The sequence below is a fragment of the Aspergillus bombycis genome (assembly GCF_001792695.1).
Source record: "Aspergillus bombycis strain NRRL26010 chromosome Unknown contig00006, whole genome shotgun sequence".
NCBI classification, from domain to species: domain Eukaryota; kingdom Fungi; phylum Ascomycota; class Eurotiomycetes; order Eurotiales; family Aspergillaceae; genus Aspergillus; species Aspergillus bombycis.
Window position 1 is genome coordinate 268,736 of NW_019170008.1, and position 23,696 is coordinate 292,431.

The window sequence follows — 23,696 nt, forward strand, 5'->3', positions numbered from 1 at the left end:
GCGATTTTGCGTGGCGTGGCATTGGTCTAAGCCTGCAGTAGGCTGTCACGTCGTATATTATTCCGGACTCGGGCAAAAGAGCTCGAAAGATCCACCCTCCTTGCATCTTGCTGGAATAGCGCTTACATTCCTTGATCCTCCGCGACTGGACCTCTCTGAGCATCTCGTTCCAACATCGGTATGTATGTTTTTAAAATAGCGGTCAAGCGGATGTGCGTGGGCTCATGAGTAGTCGAGAGAAAGTCTTTATTTTGTCTGGATCTGCAATATAAGTAGGTGTATAGTCAGAGAAACCAGTATTGTTCAAGCGTTTGGCAATTGCTACCTACATCTTTTCTCTGTCTCCTACTAGGACTTTCACCGTAACTTGCAGCATGGGCTCCATCGGAAACGAACAATGCCTACTACCAGAATGTGTGCAATCCATGCATGCTCCCTCGGTCATGCAGGAGGAGATGATATTATCTACAGTCGCTGATCCTTCCCATGAATCCTATTTTGAAACCTACCATTTCCGCGCTCCCGGGATCCTGAGCCCAGGCCAGCTCAATCGAGCAATTCACGCAGTGGCAAGGAAGCATGCGGTACTGCGATCTGTCTTTGTTCATGAAAGGCCATCGTCAACAAATGTACAAATTGTGGTGCTGGATGAGGCATACGCCCTCCAACGAGCGAGGCTACTAAGCCTGGAGCCGATCGATGAGGGGAATCGTTTCGGTATTCTTCAACTTGAAGCCATAGGAACAGATGGCTGGGATGGAGCTATGCCGTGGAAGTTTTCATTGACTGTTTGTCAGCAAGAGCAAGAGTCTTACATTACCCTGCTATACCATCATGCACTACTTGACGGTTGGTCCGCGAGGGCTCTTCTACATCTGGTTCAGGAGGAGATGCAGATCCCCGGAGCTGCTTTAAAGGGGTCTGACTTTTTCTCTTTAGCACGACAGCTGCTGGAGCACGATTGGCAGCAGGATGAGACACTACTCCGCGAGCGACTGGGGCAGATTGAGGCATCGCCCATACTCAGCCCTGGACCAGTTCGGAATGGTCATCTACGAGTGGGGGAGGTGACCCGTAAAGTTTCTATGACTTCTGATATCAGTTTACCGGATCGACCAGCTTTTCCTGCACGGTTTGTTCGGCTCGCTCTTGCAATGACGATGTGTGTTTTTAGGAATAGTGATCACGCCTTGTTCCTGGAAATTACTTCCGCTCGAAGCCGACTCTTTGCTCTGGACCAAGACGTAATGGGGCCGGTATTGGTCCCCCAAGTGCGAAATATTTACTTGAAGGAAAAGACGAAGCTCGGAGAGTGTGCGCAGCAACTGCGGTCATCCCACGACCCCCAACATAACCTCAGTGTTGGCCAGCTGAAGTCTTTTCTACCCGAGAGCAGCAGGAACCTTGACGTCTGTCTGGTCTGCCAAACGAATCAATCGTATCCTTCGAATGGTGTCGGAGACTGGGAGTGGACCGGGGGGAAAGCGCGGAACGACCTCCCCTTTATTGTAGAGATTTTACCCCCAAGGGAAGGAGAATTCCTTGTCAAGATACGATACCACCAGCACCGGTTCGAAAAGGATTTTGCATACTCCTTTCTTGAGTTCCTTTGCCAAACCTTAACATGGATGCAAGCCACCGGCGATAACATTGATCACCAGACATTTGCCGCAGCTGTATCGGAAATATGTCGAGAGGGGAATTACAGACGGCATTACCTGTCGTTGAGTTCTAGAGCCTTTACGGATGACCCTGTTAGTGCGCACGACCTGATTGAACAAGCTGCTAGCAAGTGGCCCAGCAAGATCGCCTTGGAAGCGGAGCATCGGCAGTTTATGACATACGCTGAGCTTTCTAACGCGAGTAGTAGGGTAGCCAAGGGTCTGCGGCACTGCTTTCCTTGTAACTCGCAAAACCAACCCCTTATCCCCATCTGTTTTGACAAAAGTGTAGATATGGTGGTTGCTATTCTGGCAGTCCTCAAGGCTGGCGGTGCATACGTGCCATTAGATCCTTCTCAGCCCAGGGAGCGGCTTGTAAGCATACTAACCGCCTGCCATGCCACTATTGTCATTGCAGGTCAGACAGACCTCCAGGATATTCTGCACTCAACATGCAGTGAGCTAGGAATCCTGGTAAAGTCTATTGAGAGCCTTGCCGAGCAGGATAAGTCCACCGCTCAATCACCTGGGTCGGAGCATCTGTCTCCATCGTCTCTGGCATATGTACTATTCACATCCGGGTCTACAGGTGCTCCAAAAGGAGTCATGGTGGAACACCGAAACCTCGTTGCATTCATGAAAGCTGGAGAGGGAAATGCGGATGGTACGTGGACATCCACGCGACTGCAGCTGGCCGCGTACAGCTTTGATGCATCTATTGGAGATATCTTCGCCAATCTCTATCGCGGTGGCCGTCTAGCCCTGGTGCAGCGCAACAAAATGCTTTCGAATTTGAATGACTGTCTGGAGGAGCTGTTAGTTACTCATCTTGCATTGACTCCAACGATTGGTGATCTTATCATTCCGAATGTACCTGCCCGGTTGCAGACACTTATGTTTGGTGGCGAGCCTTTCCACCAGAGCTTTCTAGAGCAAGCCCCAGCAGAAGCACGAATCTGGAATACCTGTGGTCCTACCGAAACCGTTGTGGATGTTGCCTGCTGCGTACTGCAGAAGGGGGAGACAGATGTACCCATTGGTCGACCCTTCGGCCAGTGCCAAATATATATATTACAGCACGGAAGTAGCGATACAGCTGTTCCTCCGAACGCGATCGGAGAAATATGTGTCGCTGGCCCTCAGGTTTCACGTGGCTATCTAGGGCGGCCCGATCTGACCAGCCATGTGTTTGTCATAGACCCATTTCGTCCATCGCAAAGGATGTATCGCACTGGTGATTTAGGACGCCTCAACCACCGAGGCATGCTGGAACATCTCGGCCGAGCAGATGGCCAGGTCAAGCTCCGCGGACTGCGAGTGGAAACCGGCGAAGTCGAGGTGACAATCCGGCAGTCCTCTTCTATCATTGTACAGATATCTGTCAGCGTCGACCAACTCGAAGGTTACGATCGCGAGGCTCTCATTGCATGGCTAGTTCCAGAAGATGGCAGAAGTGCGCAAGACATCGAACTTGCGTGGAGGGAAGAGATACTACCTGGTTGCCAACGGCGGTTGGTACCGTACATGATTCCAGAAGTGTGGATCATACTTCCACATCTCCCCCTTACGATTAGCGGCAAGCTGAACAGGGGCACTCTATCTGCGTGGATGAAAAGTATTGCAACCGGCGGTACCCTTGAAGATCTCCATGTACTAGCGGCACCATGGAAAACACGAGAAACAACAAAGAGACTGCCAACAAGCCCGGAAGAAAGGCTCATCGTAGCAACTTGTGCGAACGTACTGGGCGCAATGCCCCATGGTGTATCTCTTGACTCCACATTTATATCTCTTGGTGGTAATTCTCTTTTGGCCATGCGTGTTTTGGCCGCATTGCGACAAGAAGGGATGGATTGCTCCTTACGGCACCTGCTTGGCCCCATGACTCTGGGTGATGTAGCAAGGGCTATATGCCCCTCCAGTAGACCTGAAACGCAGATGGCAAAGGTGCTTTATCATGAGGATAGCTGGGAACGCATCGTTGCTGATTCCAACATTGGCGTCGACATGATTGAGGCAATTTATCCATGCACTCCCCAGCAAGAAGGCCTTATCCAGGGCAGCCTTCACGGAGATGGGTCCGCGTACTTTGCTACCATTACCGTACATCTAGGTAGTTCGACCAACCTGGACACGCTCCACGCCGCCTGGAAACGTTTGCTATTTAATTGCGACATGTTGAGGACTGCCTTTGTATCATCCTCGGAAGTACACAGCCCGCCAGCCAGTGAGTCCAACATCCTTCAGGTCGTTCTGAAACAGTCCGCCGAGGATGTGAGACGGGTGGCTAGTCTCAATAACAGAGATATTGCGTTCCAATTCGGATCAATTCCGCTGTCAGCGGAAGTGAGCCCGGCGTCTGTCAATGGGTCGTTCAACTTGCAGCTCAAGATCCACCATGCCTTATATGATGAAGCATTTCTCTCCAGGATCATAGCGGAGCTTTCCGTCATATACGATGCACTGGGAACGGGAGGCCCAGAAGCTGCTTTGGCCCCCAGCCGGCCGTTCTCCGCATTTGTGGCGTCCCTCTGCAATGATGATCCAGAGGCGTCGAAGAAGTTCTGGAAGAACTACATGCAAGACGTGGTTCCCACCACTTGGCCCGTTGCCAGTGGAGTTCGAAGAATACGAGAAGAAGGAGAGCAAAAGGTACACGCAAGCGTCTCGAAAACATGGACCGCAAATGCCATTGCGTTGGGGCAGAGTATCCAAGTAACCCCTGCATCGATTGTACGTGCAGCATTGGCTCTGGCCCTGGCACTGTATTCTCAGACGGATGATGTGGTGTTTGGCGAAGTGTCCAGTGGCCGATCCGATCATGAACATTTTACCCTCGGGCCTTGCCTCGCCACACACCCTGTCCGCATCCAGATTGATCGGAAATCGTCGTCCTGGATGCCAGAGGTTGTGGCTGAGGCCCTGAACTCATATCTAGCTACAATGCCATATCAACATTATGGACTAGCCAATATCCACCGAGAGATGGCAGATCCAGACCTGATGGCCTTCCAGGTTCTATATGCACACCAAGAGGCATTTGCGGAGTATAAGGTTGCTAATCGTTTCCGCGTGGAGTCGGCTAGGTTGCAAGATCTCGCATTTCCCCTCCTACTAGAATCAAGATGCGATAAAGAGACCGGTGAACTGGCTCTGGAATGCACATTTGACAAGCGATACTTCGGTGATCAGGACGTCTTCTGGTTTCTACGATCTATATGTCGCACGCTTGACATGCTCTCACTGGCTGCTGAGGATAAATTCACCGGACCAAGGCTCATAACAGATGTCGTGGATGAGGAGATGAGACGGGCTATCGAGAAATGGTCCACAAAGCAGACCCCATTCCGCTCAACATCCACGGGGAACGTGGCAGCCTGCGCCCACGAGCTCTTCGATATACAGGTGGCTTCCTCCCCACAGAAGATCGCAATTCAAGTGAACCAGTCTGAGTTCATTACATACAAGGAGCTGAATAAGCGATGTAACGAGCTGTCCAACGCGCTGGTGAACTGGTTAGGGAGCCTCGCGCCCGAGCAATCACAAGGCCAACCGATTGTCGGCCTCTGCTTCAACAATCCCGTCGACATGGTCATTGCTATGATTGCTGCACTAAAGGCGGGTGCAGCATATCTGCCGATAGACCAAAATCACCCACAGCGTCGCATCCAGCAAATTCTCTCCTTATCGGGTGCAACAGTGATGCTGGGCGATGGTGAACCTGGGGTGATGGGAAAGCTTCAGGCCGCCAGCAGGCAGGGAAAACCTGTACTTCTTAGCATTGACAGGCTTCTAGCTTTGCATGAAGGGCAGACGAGGAAACCCGCGCTCAGGCCCACTCCGACATCTCTGGCTTATGTGATCTTCACATCTGGATCTACGGGAAAACCAAAAGGAGTGATGGTCGAACACGGCAACCTAGCGGCTTTCATGCAAGCCAATGAACCGGAGGCCGTAGGAACTTGGACTTCGGTACGGCTGCAGCTGGCAACGGCCACTTTCGACGCAGCAACAGGAGAAACCTTTGGCACGCTCGGATGTGGCGGACGGCTGGTCATCGGACAAACCCATGAAGTACTCGCTGCCCTGCCGGACTGGCTAGAAAGAACCCATATAACGCACCTCTTTATCACGCCTCGCGTAGCGGCAAACTTCCTGACCGGCATTGACCCCCCGTACCTTCGTACCCTCCATATCGGCGGAGAAGCCTTTGACCCTAGCATACTATCGCATTTGCCCCCTGGGTGTGATGTGTATAACGTGTTTGGTCCAACAGAAACCACAATATATGCAACGCATTATAGAATTCGCAAAGGAGATGAGCATCGTCGCAATATCCCGATCGGCTATCCCTTTGGCAGCTGTCGGCTATACATTCTCGACCCAGACACCTTAGAACGAGTCCCCGTCGGTGTGATAGGAGAGATTTGCATAGGAGGACCTCAAGTGACAAGGGGCTACCAAGGTCGGCCAGACCTGACGTCTCGGTCTTTTCTTACTGACCCTCATGCTGCCGGCCAGCGCTTGTACCGAAGTGGAGACCTTGGGCGGTTCTGTGGAGATGGGTCAATAGAACACCATGGCCGAATTGATGGCCAGATTAAGCTGCGTGGTTTACGAATCGAAGTGTCTGAGATAGAGTCATTATGCCTGGGGCATACGATAGTAACCGCCTGTGCGGTAATTGTGCGAGACCGAGATGAGGGTCAGGGCCTCATTGCCTTTATCCAAACTCGGAAGGACGACCAGACAAGCCCCTACTCACAGGACTGGGAGGAAACAGAGTCTATACTGCATCGTCATCTCGAAAGCCGCCTACCAAGCTACATGGTTCCCTCTCGTTTGGTTCCTATCGAAGCCATGCCCCTAACAACTAGCGGGAAGGTCGACCGACGAGAACTCGGCGCTCGAGCAGAGGCGATGGACCGCGAAGGGAAATTATTTACCAGCCAGCATACCAGTCACGCTCAAAACTGGGAGCAAGGTAGTATTGAAGACAGAATTGCTGACGCATGGGTCCAGGTTCTTGGCATTGACAAGGCAAACATCGCCCCCAATGTTGCATTTTCTCGTCTTGGGGGTGATTCGATTCGCGCCATTCGCCTGTTATCGCTGCTCCGTAAGACTGGGCTGAAGGTCCATATGACTGATGTGAGCAACGCATCCACGATCTGCTCACAGGCAAAGTGTGCGGCCTCCCACGCAAGTGCGGCCGGAACGACCGCGAATGACGCAACGGACGTTGATGCGGATACCGAGCCGGTAGTACTAGGTCCCATTGCTAGAAGATATGCTGGTGTCCAGCTGAAGTATGCTGCCCAGCGAGGAGAACAGGTAATAGATCATTTTAATCAGTCGGTGCTGCTGGACGTGACCGGGGTCTCCCCCTTGCGGCTTCAGCTCGCCTTACAGCGTCTTCGTAATCATCACCATGCTTTACGGGCAGTAGTTCACTGGAGCTTAGATCTTCCCCTGGAGGAGTGGACAATGAGGATAATTCCTTGTTCGGACATGAAGCCGCTAGTCCTGGATAGCCCGCAGACACTCACACTAGAAGCCCTAAGAGATCAAATCCAGCACCGCCTAGCTGGACTAGATATCCGCCGGGGTAAGGTGATGGACGCCGTCCTCTATTGCCTGGATGGTGACAACCGTATGTTCTTGTTTTGGACCGTCCATCATTTTGTGGTCGACATTGTCTCCTGGCAAATCCTTCGTGAGGATCTGAGCCTCTTGATACGGGCAAAGGAGGAAACGGAATCTATCACCTTGCAGCCTACCACGATGAGCTTCCTCGCGTGGACACGGGAAGGCCAGATGAAGTATCAAGATGGGTCGCTGACCGCAGGCAGTACTCCTGAGCCACCGGAAGACTCACTATCGTCACTTGCTTCCGATCGATTGCCCCAGTGGATTCGTCAACCGGGGCTGGTTCCAGTTCAAGTGAATCGAATCACAACCTTCGCTAGACTGGACCCAAGCACTACAGAGCTACTTCTTGGCCTTTCAAACAACGTATTTTCGACGGAGCCTCTCGACCTGCTACTAGCGGGGTTAGCAATGACGATATCCAAGCACTTTACAGGTGCCATTAACCGCCTTTTGATTGGATTGGAAACCCATGGTCGACATACCGGAGCCAACACAGCCGATCTCTCGCGATCAGTAGGGTGGTTTACCGCAATTATACCTATGATACTTGACTGCGGGGCTGAGCCATTGACTATCGAGTCCATGGTGCGTCGGGCTAAAGATCGGCGCTGTCTTTTGATGGAAAACGACAGAGGGTTTCGCCAGTTCGTAGCTTCCCGCTGGAGTACATCCAATACCCCCAATAATGAGATTATGCCACTGGTTTTCAATTATCAGGGGGTGAGACAGCAGCTTCATGGTCATGATGAAATGATGCTACATCCAGTCCAACTTCCAGGCTTACGCTGGATGGAGACTTGTCCATATGCCGTGCCTCTGTCACATGCATCATTTGAACTGTATGTGCATGATGGGCAGGCCTATATTGAGGCCACATGGCCGTGCGATGGTACGGGAAATGAGGAGGATATCGCCGCACTCTTGGGCCAGCAGATAACAAACATCTGTCAGTATCTGGCCGAAAAGGATCGCCTTGGCAAGACTTCAATTAGTGCATCGTCGACATCGGCTTTCGGCTTTCTGCCAGCCGATTGCTTCGATCGTGTGTTTCACCTGTACACTGAAGATACAGTCGAGGATATAATTCTGTGTACCCCAATGCAACGGGCTCTTCTTTACGAAGGTATTGCCGATCATAAGTCGCGATCGTATGTTACCTGCCGTGTGTGGCGCATCCCCACAGATCAATCAATATGCTCGCAGGTTGAGGGGGCTATCAACAGCCTGATACAGCAGCATGGGATACTGCGCACTGTTTTCCATATCGACCCAGAAGTAGGGCCGTTGGCTCTAGTGTTGCGTGGTACCCACACTCTTGCCACGAAAGCGATTGGACAAATAGAGGTGAAAGATCCTGCCGAGTTGGAGGAGATGGTCTCAAGCCTCATATGCAACCCCCACTATGGAAACCCAATGAGGCAAGCGTTCTACGTACGAGTAGTGCGTACCGCTGATGGTTCCGCCGCAAAATTAATATGGCTCCTACATCATGCCCTTATTGACGCCTGGAGCCAAGATCTTCTTCTCAAGGAGCTGACCCAGATTCTTGTCAACGGTTGCCCGACCAAATTGCCGATTCCACAGCCGTCATTCGGCTCATTTGCTCGCTTTGTGGCTTCTGATATTCGTGCAAACCATGGCCATGACCAATTCTGGTCGGAGACCTTGAAAGGGTTAGAGCCTCTGTCTCTCCCTCTCTCATTGATGTCTGCAAGGCCTATGGAGGCCGAGGCGGTGGTCGTGGAGCAAGCCTGTAATCTGACCATTCTATCGCAAAATTGCATATCTCCTGCGGCACTGGTGTCACTGGCGTGGAGTCTTGTCCTCTCGGAGGTCCTTGACACCAATGATGTTACTCATGGAATGCTATTCTCAGGGCGACAGGTTCCACTTGATGGCGTGGCAGATATTATCGGCCCCTGTATCAGTACCGTCCCCATTCGTACCCAGCTGAACCGACACGATAGAGTCATAGATATTCTGCAGTCGACGGAGGCTGCAATTCGCTTGGCTAGCTTACACAGTATGATTGGCGTTGATGGCGTGGCTCGAGCAGCCGGCTTGGAGGCCCCGGCCTTAGTGAACACCCTTCTTAATTTCTTTGGTGTCCGAACAGACGTGCTAAAAAATGATGACTTGAATTCAATACTCGAACTAGACAGTGTTGACGATGGACTGCCACCCTCCATTACGCTATCATGCTGGCAGCGGGAGATAGAGCCCAACGTTATCGTCATGCGTCTGGAGCGTCGACATCCTCTGCAGACGGGAATGGCGCAGTGTCTGATGGAGCGCATGGCCTGGTACTGCCATACACTATCACACCAAACAAATAGCACACTTGACAGTGCCTTAGTGATCACTCTCAAGGAAAACCAACTGCTTACGCAATGGAGTGAGGCCGACAACTCGCGGCCATCTGATCCGTATCCTTGCATCCACGATCTCATCACAAGAAGGGCAGCAGAGATCCCAGAAAAGGTGGCCATTCAGCTCACAGAATCACAGTTCGTTACATACGGTGAGATAGACCGGAAGTCCACGACCATCGCTAGGGTGATACAAGGGCTTATTCATCGACCGTTGGGGTTTACTCCGCCGTTGATCCCAATCTGCTGTGACCGAAGTGTGGAAATGGTGATCGCGATTCTTGCCGTATTGAAGGCTGGAGCAGCATATGTACCGCTGAATATCTCAGATCCAGAGGGAAGACTAGAAGCTATCCTGCGTCAAACTGAGTCTACGATAATCATCGACGGCTTGCTTGGCAATGATAGCCGTCACAAACTTCAAGCGGTTGGTGACCGCACGTCGACCTCGGTGTACACGGTCGATGGCCTCTCTACAATGTCCCCCTCCGAGGCCCCCCTTCGTAAAGTCCATTCTGAGTCGCTCGCGTACGTTCTGTTCACCTCCGGGTCCACGGGGGAGCCAAAGGGGGTGATGATCGAGCACCGCAATCTTACATCGTTCATAACCACTCAACACAAACAGATCATTGGCAGGTGGACGAGTTGTCGTATGCCAGTGGCTGCATATACATTCGATGTGTCAATGGCGGACCTATTGACGAGTCTGGCTATTGGTGCTCGTGTGGCATTAGTGGAAAGTGAGAAAATGTTGGCTTCACTGCCATACTGGGCAGAGGAAATGCTAACCACTACCCTATCCATGACCCCATCGCTGGCCACTCTTCTTGCCCAAAAGCTTCCACCACAAGTAGCCGTCTTGATCCTAGCGGGAGAGACTTTCGATCCAAACATCATGAAAACCCTTCCCCGTGAATGCCGTGTTTGGAATGGATACGGCCCGACGGAAACTTTCTATTCATCGTTTCACCTAGTGGATGCCGAAGCGACGCAGGTACCGATAGGAAGGACGTTTGGTGGTAATCAAATCTATATTCTTCGACCAGGCAGTGACGACCGTCAACCCATAGGAGCAATTGGCGAGATCTGCATCGGCGGGACCCAGGTTGCCCGCGGATATCTTGCACGGGAAGACTTAACAAATCGGTCATTTACACGACACCCTTACGATAGCTCGGCGATGTTGTACAGAACTGGGGACCTAGGGCGGTTCATGGATGGTGGTGTGATCGAATATTTGGGGCGGATGGACGAGCAAATCAAGATCAGGGGGCAGCGAACTGAGCCTGCAGAAATTGAGTCAGTCGTTCATGCCGCTTCGCCTCATATATCCCATGTAATCGTCGATCTTTATAACCTGAAGCGGGGAGGTGGGCTACCGCGTCTGATTGCCTTCATATCAACAAAGGATACGGTGCCTCCCAGCCTGTGCCAAACGTTCATCCAAGATGATGTAGAGCCATCTTGTCGAAATCATCTTCCAGCTCATATGATCCCATCGACATGGATTTATGTGCGCACAGTTCCCCTCACAACCAGTGGTAAAGTGGACAAGAGGAGGTTACGCTCGTGGATGTTGAGATTGGAAGAAGGGGAAAAGTTGCCGGAGGCATCGATCATAGAGCTTTCTCCGGCGAAGGAAATGAAGGTAGCGGCACATAAGAATATTTCGCGAGACCCTGAAAGCCCTACTGAGACCACGTTGAGAGAATCATGTGCCCAACTATTAAAGGTTGATGAAGCCATGGTTTCATTAGAAATGTCTTTCATATCATCCGGAGGCGATTCGCTGCTGGCATTGCAGTTGAATGCTAGGCTGAGGGAAAGGGGATTTAAATGCACCCCGCGAGACATTGTAGAGGCTCGGAGTCTTTCTGAGCTAGCGAAAATGCTACAGTCATCAAACGAGACTGGCTCTATGGTGCCCATCGCAGACTGGACACTAGATCTTGACGAGATGGCACAACTCCCCGACATCGGAATTCAGGGCTGGGAGCCGATAGTGCAACGCGCTGGAATCAATTTTAACGACGTGCAATATGTCATGCCATGTACTCCATTTCAGGAAGGAGTGCTTTCCAGCAGCGATGAAAGTGGAATCTCTGCTGGATACTTGGTCCATATGAAGCTTGGCCTGGGCAGGGGAGTAGACATAGAAGCGCTCAAATGTGCCTGGCAGAAAACCATTGATGACGAGGAGATGTTGCGCACTACGTTCATCTCTGCTGATACGTCTGATATACTACCACCTGGACAGGTCAGCTCACTCCTTCAAGTGGTCCTGTCTCCCAGCTCCACCCAGGCAGTTCGGGTTAAAACAATGCAAGTGGTCGGAAGTCCTGCGACTCACAATGCCACTTCTCCATCTCATCTATGTGTACAGGGGAAGGCTCAGCAGGGTCATATTCCTGTTGCCGCTGTCGTTGCCATTGGCAACCAGGACCGCGAGCAAGATTATACATTACTCTTAACGATTCATCATGCATTGTATGACGGCGCCTATATTTCCTTGCTGTTAAAGGACCTGTCAGATAGATACCGATCAATTGCAAGCAAGCAGAAAGTTCCTGAAGTGAGAGGCCAGCGCATTCCCTTCTCGACCTATGTCCGCTTCGTGCACTCTAAGCTAGGTAGGACGCCGTCCGCGTCTACTGTTGGCAAATTTTGGAAAGGCTATTTGGCAGACGCGATGCCTAGTATATGGCCTCTTCCACACGGGATGCAAAGTTCTATCATATCAGTCAAGAGCCCAGAGACAGCAATGCTAGAATGGACAGGCAAGCTTCAAGCCGCAGCTTCCAAAGTTCAAATTTCTGCCGCTGCAATTGTTCGTGCAGCATTAGCACTGACTGTTGGTGAACACACCAATGCTACTGATGTGGTACTAGGCGAGGTTTCCATGGGCAGACCTGATATTCGCGGCCACGGCGATGCAACCGCGAGGTTCATTACAGGACCATGTGCAACCACCCATCCAGTTCGGATTCGATTAGCCCAGGACGGGGGATCCAAAAGGCATACGATGCTGCGGGTTTTGCGCGAGTCTTTTGTATCGTACATGGAAACACTCCCCCACCAGTTTTATGGGCTCTCACGCATTAGAGAGCAATCTAGTCGCAAAGACCTACTTCCGTTTCAAGTTCTCCTTGTCTATCAAGATCAGGATGCTTTTAGCCGGAAGGGAGGACTCATAGGAGATGATGCGTTCCAGGTACAAGGGGGCAACATGGGGCAGATGGGCTTCCCCATTGTTATTGAATGTTACCCTCGCATTGGTGATTCAGGGGTTGTACTTCACTGCACATATGCACCAGACGTGATCGACAAGCATAGCATTGAATGGTTCCTTCATCATGTATCTCAATCAATCGATGCACTCACACAAGTGGACCCGACCGGGAGCGACAGTATGAGGTTGGCACGAGTCCCTCTCAGTGCCCAAGAGACTAAGCAACTTGAGCTGTGGAGCCGATGTCATAAAGCAAAAGAGGAAAGGCAAACTGATGATACTCCTCCCAGGGAGATATCCTCCATCACACACATCTTCGATGATATTGCGAGTATTATGCACGAAAAGGTTGCCTTGCAATTTGCCCAAAATGAATACATTACTTACGGTGAACTGCTGCAGCGGAGCACAACCCTTTCCCTGGCGCTACAAAGGTACTTGGTCTCATTGAACGACGTCAGTTCACAACAGCCGATTATTCCAATCTACTTCGAGCGCAGCACGGATATGGTTGTCGCAATCTTGGCAATCCTTAAGGCAGGTGCTGCATTTGTACCTCTTGAGCGCGATTACCCAGCAGGGCGACTTATCAGTACAGTGAAAGCCATCGGCGCTTCGCTCATTATTTGTGGGAAGACAGACAAAGTCAACAAGACCCTGGTTTCTGTGTCCCATGCAACGAACACCAGCCTCGTTGCCATTGAGGATCTCAAACCTAGAACAATCTCCTCGAGTTATGCAGCAATCTCACCGCGTTGCATCGATGACTCTCACATTGCCTATGTGCTGTTTACCTCGGGCTCGACGGGAAACCCTAAAGGCGTGGTAATCACCCATCGCAACCTGCTTGCCTTCATGAAACATAACCACCCAGATATCCATGGACGGTGGTATACCTCTCGGATGCCCGTGGCCTCATACACGTTCGATGTTTCCATGGCAGATATCATTACGACTCTTTGTTACGGCGGTAGGGTAGTTCTCGTTCCGGTACAAAAGCTACTCCCATCACTAGGCGACTGGGTTGAATCTTCCATGACCTCTCATATCTCTCTAACTCCAACAATCGCAAATATGCTCTGGGAGCCTGTCAAGAACACTGCGATAGCATTTCCGTTCCTCAGCGTTTTATTGTTGGCTGGTGAAGTATTCGATGTACAGCTTATGACTTATGTCCCGGAGGAGTGCCGAGTCTGGAATGGATATGGTCCAACTGAAACCTTCTACGTGACGTTCTATCGTGTTCCGAAAGTACATACCAAGGAGCAAGGCCCAGTATCCATTGGCTATCCCTTCGGAGAGAATGGAATTCACCTCTTACGTTTTGAATCTTATGACCGTGTACCAGTTGGGTGTATTGGGGAGATTTGTGTAACGGGGCCACAAGTAGCGAGGGGATATCTTGGTCAGCCAGAGCTAACACAGCAACATTTCGCCCGTGATGTGCCAGGTCTCGCAGCAGAGGGCCCCCTGTATCGGACAGGCGATATGGGAAGGTTCCTACCCGATGGGAGATTAGAGTATCTGGGTCGATTCGATCGCCAGATCAAGATACATGGTCAACGTGTGGAGCTTATAGAGATTGAGATGGTGATATCACAGCATATTTTGGTTGATTGTTGTGCGGTCGTGATGGTGAACAGTCCCACTGGAGATGCCTTGGTTGGATGGTATGTGATGGCTTCTGACCAAGCCCCCGGCAATGTGTCCGACGCAAATATTGCCATTCAAATCAAAGCGTGGATTGCTAGCCGACTGCCTGCTCATATGGTGCCCTCCTATATGTTCCCCTTGGAGGGGGAGCTCCCTCGCGTCCGCAGTGGAAAAGTAGATCGCCAACTGTTGGCTGAGAGAGCCACAGGTCTCTTGACAGACTCTGTGTTGTCTAGTCAACACCAGGACACCTATGTTGCACCTACGACGGAGAGAGAGAAGGTAATCTGTGAGATCTTCGAGGAAGCACTGGCCCAGCGCGTAGGTGTGTTGGACAATTTCGTCCACCTTGGTGGGCACTCCATCCTCGCCATCCGAGCGGTATCCAAGATCAACCGTCGCTTCCACGTCAACCTTGCCTTCAAAGATCTGTTTGAGTTTGCGACCGCCCGGGATTTGGCACGACGACTCGAGTCAGCGACTACGAACCACAAGGGGTACACTCCCATCCCCAGACTCCCTCGGGATAACACAATGATCAGGCAGTCATTCGCCCAGGGCCGACTCTGGTTTCTAGATCAGCTGTATCCTGGGTCGGCTTGGTATCTGATGCCTCTTGGCCTTCGGATCCGGGGAGAGCTCCGTCTCGATGCTTTAGAAGCGGCCGTGTCTGCAATCGAGGAGAGGCATGAAACACTGCGGACGACCTTCGAACATCATGATGGACAAAACATCCAAGTCGTCCATCCATTCGCACATCGCCAGCTGAGGGTTGTTGAGATGCCGTCTGCAGTGGACGAAGAAGGTCTGCTTCGCGCCCTAAAGGAGGAGCAATCTACCCCGTTTGATCTCCGAGTACATCCAGGATGGAGACCGCTGGTTTTTCGCCAGAATAAGACGTCACATATTCTATCGATTGTTATCCATCACATTATTTGCGATGGTTGGTCCGCCGGCGTACTCTTGAAAGAATTGAGTGTTTTCTATTCCGCGGCACTCCACGGTGGCCCTATCCATGCGCAGCTGCCACCGCTACCCATACAATACCGCGACTTCTCGGATTGGGAGAGTCAAGAGAGCCAAAGGGTAGAGCATGAGCGCCAGCTAAAGTATTGGATTGAAAAGCTCACAGGGAGTAAACCGGCCGAGTTCATCGGTGACAAGCGAAGGCCTCAGACACCATCTGGGCAAGCAATCTTCGAGGAAGTTAATATTGACGGTGTGATGTACGATGAATTACGCCAATTCTGTAAGAAACATCAACTAACACCCTTCATTGTTCTACTGGCTGTCTTCAGAGCCACCCACTACCGGCTTACCAGAGAAGACGATGCAACTATCGGTACCCCAATTGCCAACCGAGGCCGGGAAGAACTCCACGACTTGATTGGACTCTTCGTCAACGTGCAGTGCATCAGGCTCAAGATCGATGATGATTATACCACGTTTGAAGACCTTGTGAAGCAGGCCAAGTCGACTGCTACTGAGGCCTTTTCCCACCAGGATATTCCTTTCGACCAGATTGTGTCTGCTCTGCAACCCGACAGAGAAACAACTCAGAATCCCTTGGTCCACACAGTGTTTGCCGTTCACCCGCAAACACAAGGGAAAGAGGAGTTGGAGGGGCTTGTTACAGAGCAGGTCCTTCTGTCACGTACCACTCGATTTGATCTCGAATTTCACCTGTTCCAGGAAGAGGATGGTTTGAGGGGTCAGGTTGTGTTTGCTCAGGATATATTTTTCCCGGAAACCGTCCAAGCGATGATCTCCGTATTTTACGCCGTTCTTCAATCTGGGTTGAACCAACCAAGCACGAGAGTTGCTTCGCTCGCCTTGCTCAATGACCTCTCTCCGCATGATATGGGTGATCTGCTGAGCATAAACCGGACGGACTATCCACGGGATGCGACTGTAGTTGATCTATTTCGTCAGGAAGCACGATCCCACCCACACAGCATTGCAGTCGTGCATGAAGGAAAGGCAGTCACATATGGTGACCTTGACCGTCAGTCGGATAATCTTGAATGGTGGCTACGCAGCCTCCATCTTGGCCAGGAGACGATCGTCGGGGTGCTCGCTGCGCGATCCGCGGAAGCAATCGTCGTCTTTTTAGGAATCATGAAGGCAGGTCTTGCATACCTACCACTGGATGCCTCTACCCCACAGAGTCGGATTTACAATACACTGTCGTGTGTAAGTGAAAGGATAACAGTCATTGTAGTGGATGGAGCTCAGGTGGCTGTTCCCGATATAAATTTGGCTCACGTCGAGTTTGTTACTTTCTCCAGCATTTTGGATCGCCAGCTATATAGTGCGTCAGATGATCAGGCGTTTGAAAGCCAATCCACAATATCCGCTACTAGTTTGGCTTGTGTCCTCTTCACTTCAGGATCGACTGGGAGGCCTAAGGGAGTCATGACCGAGCACCGTGCGATTGTACGACTGGCCAAGGACTTCAACTTCGTCAAAGCCGCAGGCAAGCCTCTAGCTCATATGGCCAGTCTGTCATTTGATGTGTCCACCTGGGAAATCTTTATGCCTCTCCTCAGCGGTGGTGTCGTGGTTTGTGTTGATGCAATGACAGTACTGGACTATAAGGCTCTGGGCGATGTATATGTCCGCCACCACGTACGTGCTGCCATGTTCACTCCTGCATTATTCAACCAGTGTCTGCATGATACCCCTTCCATTGTCAAGAACTTGGATCTCTTAATTCTAGGCGGAGATTGTCTTGATCCTGAGGATGTCTTCCAGGCAAAGAAATTGACACAGGGCCTCATCTTAAACGGGTACGGCCCCACCGAGAACACCGGGGCAAGTACTATGTACCCGATTCCAGATGAGGAGGCATGCGTAAATGGTGTGCCTATTGGGAAGCCAATAGGTAACTCTGGGGCATATGTTATGGATGATTCACTCAACATCGTCCCGAAAGGTGTGATTGGGGAGCTTGTTGTCGCCGGGGATGGACTAGCAAGGGGATATACAGATCACGAGAAGAATCAAGATCGTTTTGTACACGTGGTTATCGGTCAGGAAACATTTAGGGCATATCGGACCGGTGATTATGCCCGATGGAGACCGATTGATGGGCAATTGGAGTATTTTGGCCGTCGGGACGACCAGGTCAAAATTCGTGGCCATCGGGTGGAAATGGGGGAAATCGAACACACATTCCTCTCCCACAGTGCAGTACGCAGTGCTGCTGTTGTTATGAATGGCGTAGGAGCGGAGGCTGACCTCGCAGCGTTCGTAACATTGCATCCGCTTGATGATGATGTGACCGAGACGGAGCGGGTGGATGCATGGAAGACTATATTTGATACAACGGCGTATGACAGCTTCACACAGCAACCCAACCGACTGGGGCGAGATTTTGTTGGATGGCTCTCTATGTATGACGGATGCAATATTGATATTGCAGAGATGCACGAATGGCTAGATGATACCATTATAACCTTGTTGAATGGGCAAGACCCTGGAAAGGTTTTGGAAATTGGCACGGGGTCTGGAATGGTCCTCTTTAACATTACGAAAGGGCTGCAAGAGTACGTTGGCATTGAGCTGGTGCCAAAGCTCGCTCGTATGGTGGAACAAATTGCCAACACCGATGAGAGATTGGCAGGGAGAGTGAAGGTCCATCCAGGCGTGGCTGACCGTATTGAGGATTTCATTTCTGACTTCATCCCCGACCTGGTCATTGTCAATTCCGTTGCACAATACTTTCCCAGTGCAGTCTATCTCTCGGAGATTATTCACAAGCTTATTCGCTTGCAGGGTGTGAAGACATTATTCTTTGGCGACATCCGCTCTTACCCTCTGTATGAGGAGTTCCTGGTCTCGAAGGCCTTACACAACGGCGGTGCAAAAGCCACACAGGATCAGGTCCGACAATGTATCGTGGAATCCAAAGCAGTCGAGACCGAGTTGCTTGTGGATCCTGCATTCTTTACTTCCTTGGTCAATCAATTCCCGGATCGAGTGGAGCACGTCGAGATCCTCCCCAAGCTGATGAGTGCCACAAACGAACTCAGCAGCTACCGCTACTCTGCCGTTGTTCACCTTAAGCATGCTATACTATCACCGCGCATCGCCCACCAGGTTGAAAAGACCGACTGGATTGACTATACAGCGCGATCGCTCGATCCCCGACGCTTGTTGGAGCACCTTCGAAGTTCGCATGACAGCACTATAATAGCAGTGGAGAATATACCAAATCGCAGAACGATCCTCGAAAGTTACATCGTGGACTTCCTCAAAGAAGGGGTTCATTCTTCCTCCATAGACACTGAGATTCACTGGCAGGCCCGCCACCGCAACCGCGCAGCGCAAAGCTCGGCCATGTTCCCAAGAGATCTGGTCGCCATCGCAAACCAGGCAGGGTTCCAGGTTGACGTTAGCTGGGCTAGACAAAGTTCGCAGCACGGTGCATTCGATGCAATCTTCCATCGACTAGGGCCAAATTATGGACAACAGCGGTTGTTGTTCAACTTCCCCGTCGATCATGAGTGTCGGGACGTAAATTCCTTCACAAACAATCCAGTCCAAAGTCAACAGCATCAACAATGTATATATGAGCTCCAAGAGTCGTTGCGCGCGCAGCTTCCAGCCTACATGATTCCCCGCACCATTACAGTCATCGATCGGCTCCCCCTGACAGATCGTGGTAAGGTCGACCGCCAGGCCCTTCGCCGGAGAATCATAGAACAACAACCAGTGGCTATTGAACCGCAGTCGAGTGCAGGCAGGGTAACTGTGGAATACGGCAATGAAACAGAACGAATCATTTGCGAGGCTTTTGCTGAGGTATTAGGCTTGCAATCAGTTGACAGAGAAAGCAGCTTTTTTAGCCTTGGAGGCCATTCTCTGTTGGCTCCCCGCCTGGTGTCTCGAATGTCTAAACGCCTGGAGTGTACCTTTACCATTAGAGACCTGTTCGACTGTCCAACACCTGCCAGATTGGCCAGCCAGCTACTATCGAAACAATCGGATAGGAACGTGGAAGCCAACCTTCCTATTCATGGTGAGGCAAGACCCTTTACGTTGGACAAGGTGAAGCATCACGATGCTCTTCGCGACTGGGGTATTCAGTCAAGCGATGTGAGCCACGTGATGCCTTGCACTCCGTTCCAAGAGGGGCTTTTATCCAACTCTCTAGCTGTGCCAGGAGAATCCAGCTATCTGACTGTCGTACGGCTAGGACTGCAGTCGCAACTTGATGTGAACGCAATACGGCTCGCATGGCAGAAAGTGGTTGAACGCGAAGAAACAATCCGCACAGCTTTCATTCCGGTTGCTGGGGATCTCTCTTCATCAGGCATTACCTCCAGCACGTTTTGGCAATGCATTTTCAAGGTCAACTCCCGCGAGGTTCGGCGGCTTTTGTCTATTGAGGGGCGAAATAGCGACGTGGACCGCTCTGTTTTAGGTTTTGGTCATATCCCAGTCTCGCTCGCATTGGTAGACAAAGCAGACATGTGCAAAGAAACGAAGAGTGGCTCAACTCAACTTGAATTCACTATACATCACGCTCTATATGACGAGGCATATTTCCAATGGATTGTTCGCGAAGTCTCCCGGGAGTATCACAAAGCCCGGTCCGCCAAAGACGAAGTTCCTCATGGGGCTACTGACACATCTGTGAACAGGATCCCCTTTAGCTTATTCGTTTCCCAGCTGCAAGCAATGCCAAGAGAGAATGTAGCGTCATTCTGGAAGAGCTATCTAAGGGGAGCCCCTGCCGCTTGCTGGCCGGTTGCGAGAGGATTGGAAAGTGGCCGGATAACAGAAATAGACGAGTTCTCCAGTCGGTCTTTGACATGGGAGGGGAACATGCATAATGTAGCTGGAGCAAGAGGTGCCACCCCTGCCGCGATCTCTAGGGCTGCAGTGGCTCTAGTCGTTGCAGAACATAGTGGCGTTGAAGACATTGTCCTTGGAGAGGTTTCTAGTGGACGACACATCACTGATGGCGCTACTGGGATCGTAGCCGGACCTTGTATCTCAACACACCCCATCAGGATACGCATGCAAAAGAGGCAAGGGTCGGGAAGCAGTTACCAGAGGCTGTCGTTTGACGAATTGGTAAAACACTCAATGGATTCCTATTTGGAGACGGTGCCCTACCACCAGCTAGGTTTGCCCAGTATCCGACGGCAGTCGCATGTCCCGGATCTTCTGCCGTTTCAGGTGCTATTTGTTTATCAGCAGGCGTTCAATTTTGAAATGGACTCTCGAGGAGAAACTTCACATAACTTCAAGGTCCAAGGGGGGCAGCTTGGTCGGTTTGAATTTCCTGTCGTGCTACAAGCATCATGCCATCCAGTCACGGGCCATCTCACCCTCCATTGCATGTTTGATCCAACAGTTCTAATTCCAGAGGATATTGAGTGGTTCCTCAAACACATATCACAGGTTCTGAGCTCCATAGCTAACAGTCCCCCTCAACTCAATGCCAGGTTAACTATTGGTGGCACTGAAGAGGCAGCGCTAACAAAGCTCGCCTGCGCGAGAGACCAAACCCCAGGGCTACCGCTGGATACTGATAGCGAGTCTCTATGCGCTCATGATCTGATTTCGCGACAGGCCGTGGAGACTCCTTGCAAGATAGCTGTGCAGTATGAAACCTCCCAGTTCATGACGTACGGAGAACTCGACAGGGAGAGCACCAAGCTATCAATCGTGATCCGCACGTTTTTCAATCATCTTAAACCCGACTGTCATGAACAACCCTTAGTTCCAATTTCCTTCGATAAAGGGGTTGACATGATAGTGGCTATGCTGGCGGTTCTAAAGGCTGGGGCTGCTTATATTCCACTTGACGTTTCTCATTCAGAGCAACGTTTGAGAATGATCTGTCAATCCGCGCAGGCCAAGCTTATCCTTTGTGACGGCCAACAAGGAGTTGGCAAGCTGCATGCCATTGGACACTCTTCAGGCGCCACCGTCTCGACCCTGAACGAACTTTCTAGTGCAGTGGACGGTTGGGGAAGCACCCCCCGATGTGGGAGAAAGCCCACTCCATCATCCCTAGCCTATATTATCTACACTTCTGGCTCCACGGGCGTGCCTAAAGGCGTGATGGTCAATCACGCAAATTTGGTATCCTTCATGCAATCCGCAACAAGTGAGATATCCATGTCCTGGACTGTGAATAGACTTCAGATCGCTTCATACGCATTCGATATGTCTGTCAGCGATATCTTCCCCGTATTTGCCGTAGGGGGGCGCGTCTTACTCGCCCGACAACAGTCACTCTGGAGTGATCTCGCTGGGTGGGTGGATGCCTTTGCGGTAAATCAACTTATGACCACACCCACGTTGGCAGATATGATGCTTTCCAGTGCATCGACGGACGGGTTCCTGTTAGCGCACTTGCGTAATGTGATAGTGGCAGGTGAAGCAGTCAAGAGTGATATTCTGGATAAAGCACCAACAGAGATGACATTCTGGCTACAGTACGGTCCAACTGAAGCGACTGTTGTTGTGACGGGTTGTATGCTTCGAGGACCCACATACAACCAACCTATTCCGCATTCCCAAATTACCACGATCGGATTTCCTCTCCATGGCTGTCGTATTTACATCCTACAGCCTGGTACGTCCAACCGAGTCCCCATTGGAGTATCGGGTGAATTATGCATCAGTGGACCGCAGGTGACGATGGGATATCGGGGTGGTGACGATGCTTCCGCAAGCTCATTTGTGCCAGACCCCTTCTGGACCGGGCAGACGATGTATAGGTCCCGCGACATTGCCAAACTCCACGGAGATGGTATGATTGAGTGGGTTGGGCGGATGGATTCTCAGGTCAAACTACGAGGCCTACGTATTGACTTGGGCGAGATTGAGTCCGCAGCCAGGCAGCTCAACGGTGTCCACTCGTGCGCCGTTGTCAAGCTGGACCTGGAAGACAAGGAAACCTTGCTTGCATTCATCGAGGTATCAAATTCTCAGCAAACAAACATTAACCCTGTCACCGTCCAGCAACATATCGCACAATATGTCCCTGCCTACATGGTACCTGCGCACGTTCAGCTCCTCGACACATCACTTCCTCGCACAGCCTCTGATAAGCTGGATCGAAAGGGAATACATGTACTAGCGCAAAAGCTTGTGGATAACGGAGGCTTACTGTCCTTCTGCACCAGCCAGATAGCATTGGCTAATCTCCGCCCATCCCCGGGTACTCTAGAGGCAACACTTGTGTCATACTGGGCTACTATTTTAGGTGTCGACCAGGAGATCATTGCTCTGGAAACGCCTTTCTCTCACTTAGGGGGGGATTCCATACGCGCCATCAGTCTACTCGCGCTACTACGACGTAACAATTTCCAGCTCAATTTGACCGATTTGGGCTCCTTTTCGACCATTCGATCCCAAGCATCCAGAATCCTCTGTAACGTACGACCGCAAAAGCTTCCTGCTTACATGCAGTTGACAGAGCGCAGCACCAGTCGGGCGATGATGGTTTTGGTGCATCCCTTCTTTGGTCAGTCGACTGTGTTTGATCATGTGGTGCCGGCTCTAAGCAAGCAGTATGATATTGTGCAAGTCTCTGATCCTTTCTTTGGAAAGCCTGATGGGCCCGCATCCCTACACGACTGGGCCGCACATTATTTGGAAGCGCTTCACGCCCACCTAAAAGATGACCGACCCATCGCTTTGGTTGGGTACTCTTTTGGCGGCCTGCTGGTACTGGAAATGGCTCGATTATTGGAGATAACAAGGAAAAAATCACCGTTTTCTACAGTCATTGTTGACACGCGTTGTTACAATCCAGACGAGCCGTTCTTCAAGGACGAGGAAGAGAGACAAACAACTGCTGATGATGCCGTTCGCCTCTTTGGCGCCGGCCAAAGAGGGATGATCGAGGAACACTTTGATAAGCATACCCATATATGGGAAAATTCCACATGCCCGGACAAGTACCTCGGCCGTTCACTCTACTTAGCCACTCCGGAGGCCGTTGAGTCAGGTATTGTAGACTGGTGGCGGAGCCAGTGTCCGCACATTAAGGTTCAACAAGTGGAATGCTCGCACGGAGACATTTTCGAACCTGAGATGACTGGACGCGTCAGTGCGTTGATCAATGAGCATTGCGATCTGGATATCACGCGCAATGAGCCTTAG

General features: G+C 51.2%; 1 protein-coding gene across 1 annotated transcript; it reads left to right on the plus strand.

Annotated features, from left to right (window-relative positions):
* Nucleotides 1–374: 374 nt before the first annotated feature.
* On the plus strand, nucleotides 375–23,696 carry ABOM_001533 (nonribosomal peptide synthase; the record flags this gene model as incomplete). Its single annotated transcript, XM_022528663.1, has 2 exons — nucleotides 375–12,169; nucleotides 12,218–23,696. 2 exons carry the CDS (start codon nucleotides 375–377, stop codon nucleotides 23,694–23,696), a joined length of 23,274 nt encoding a protein of 7,757 aa, XP_022393640.1.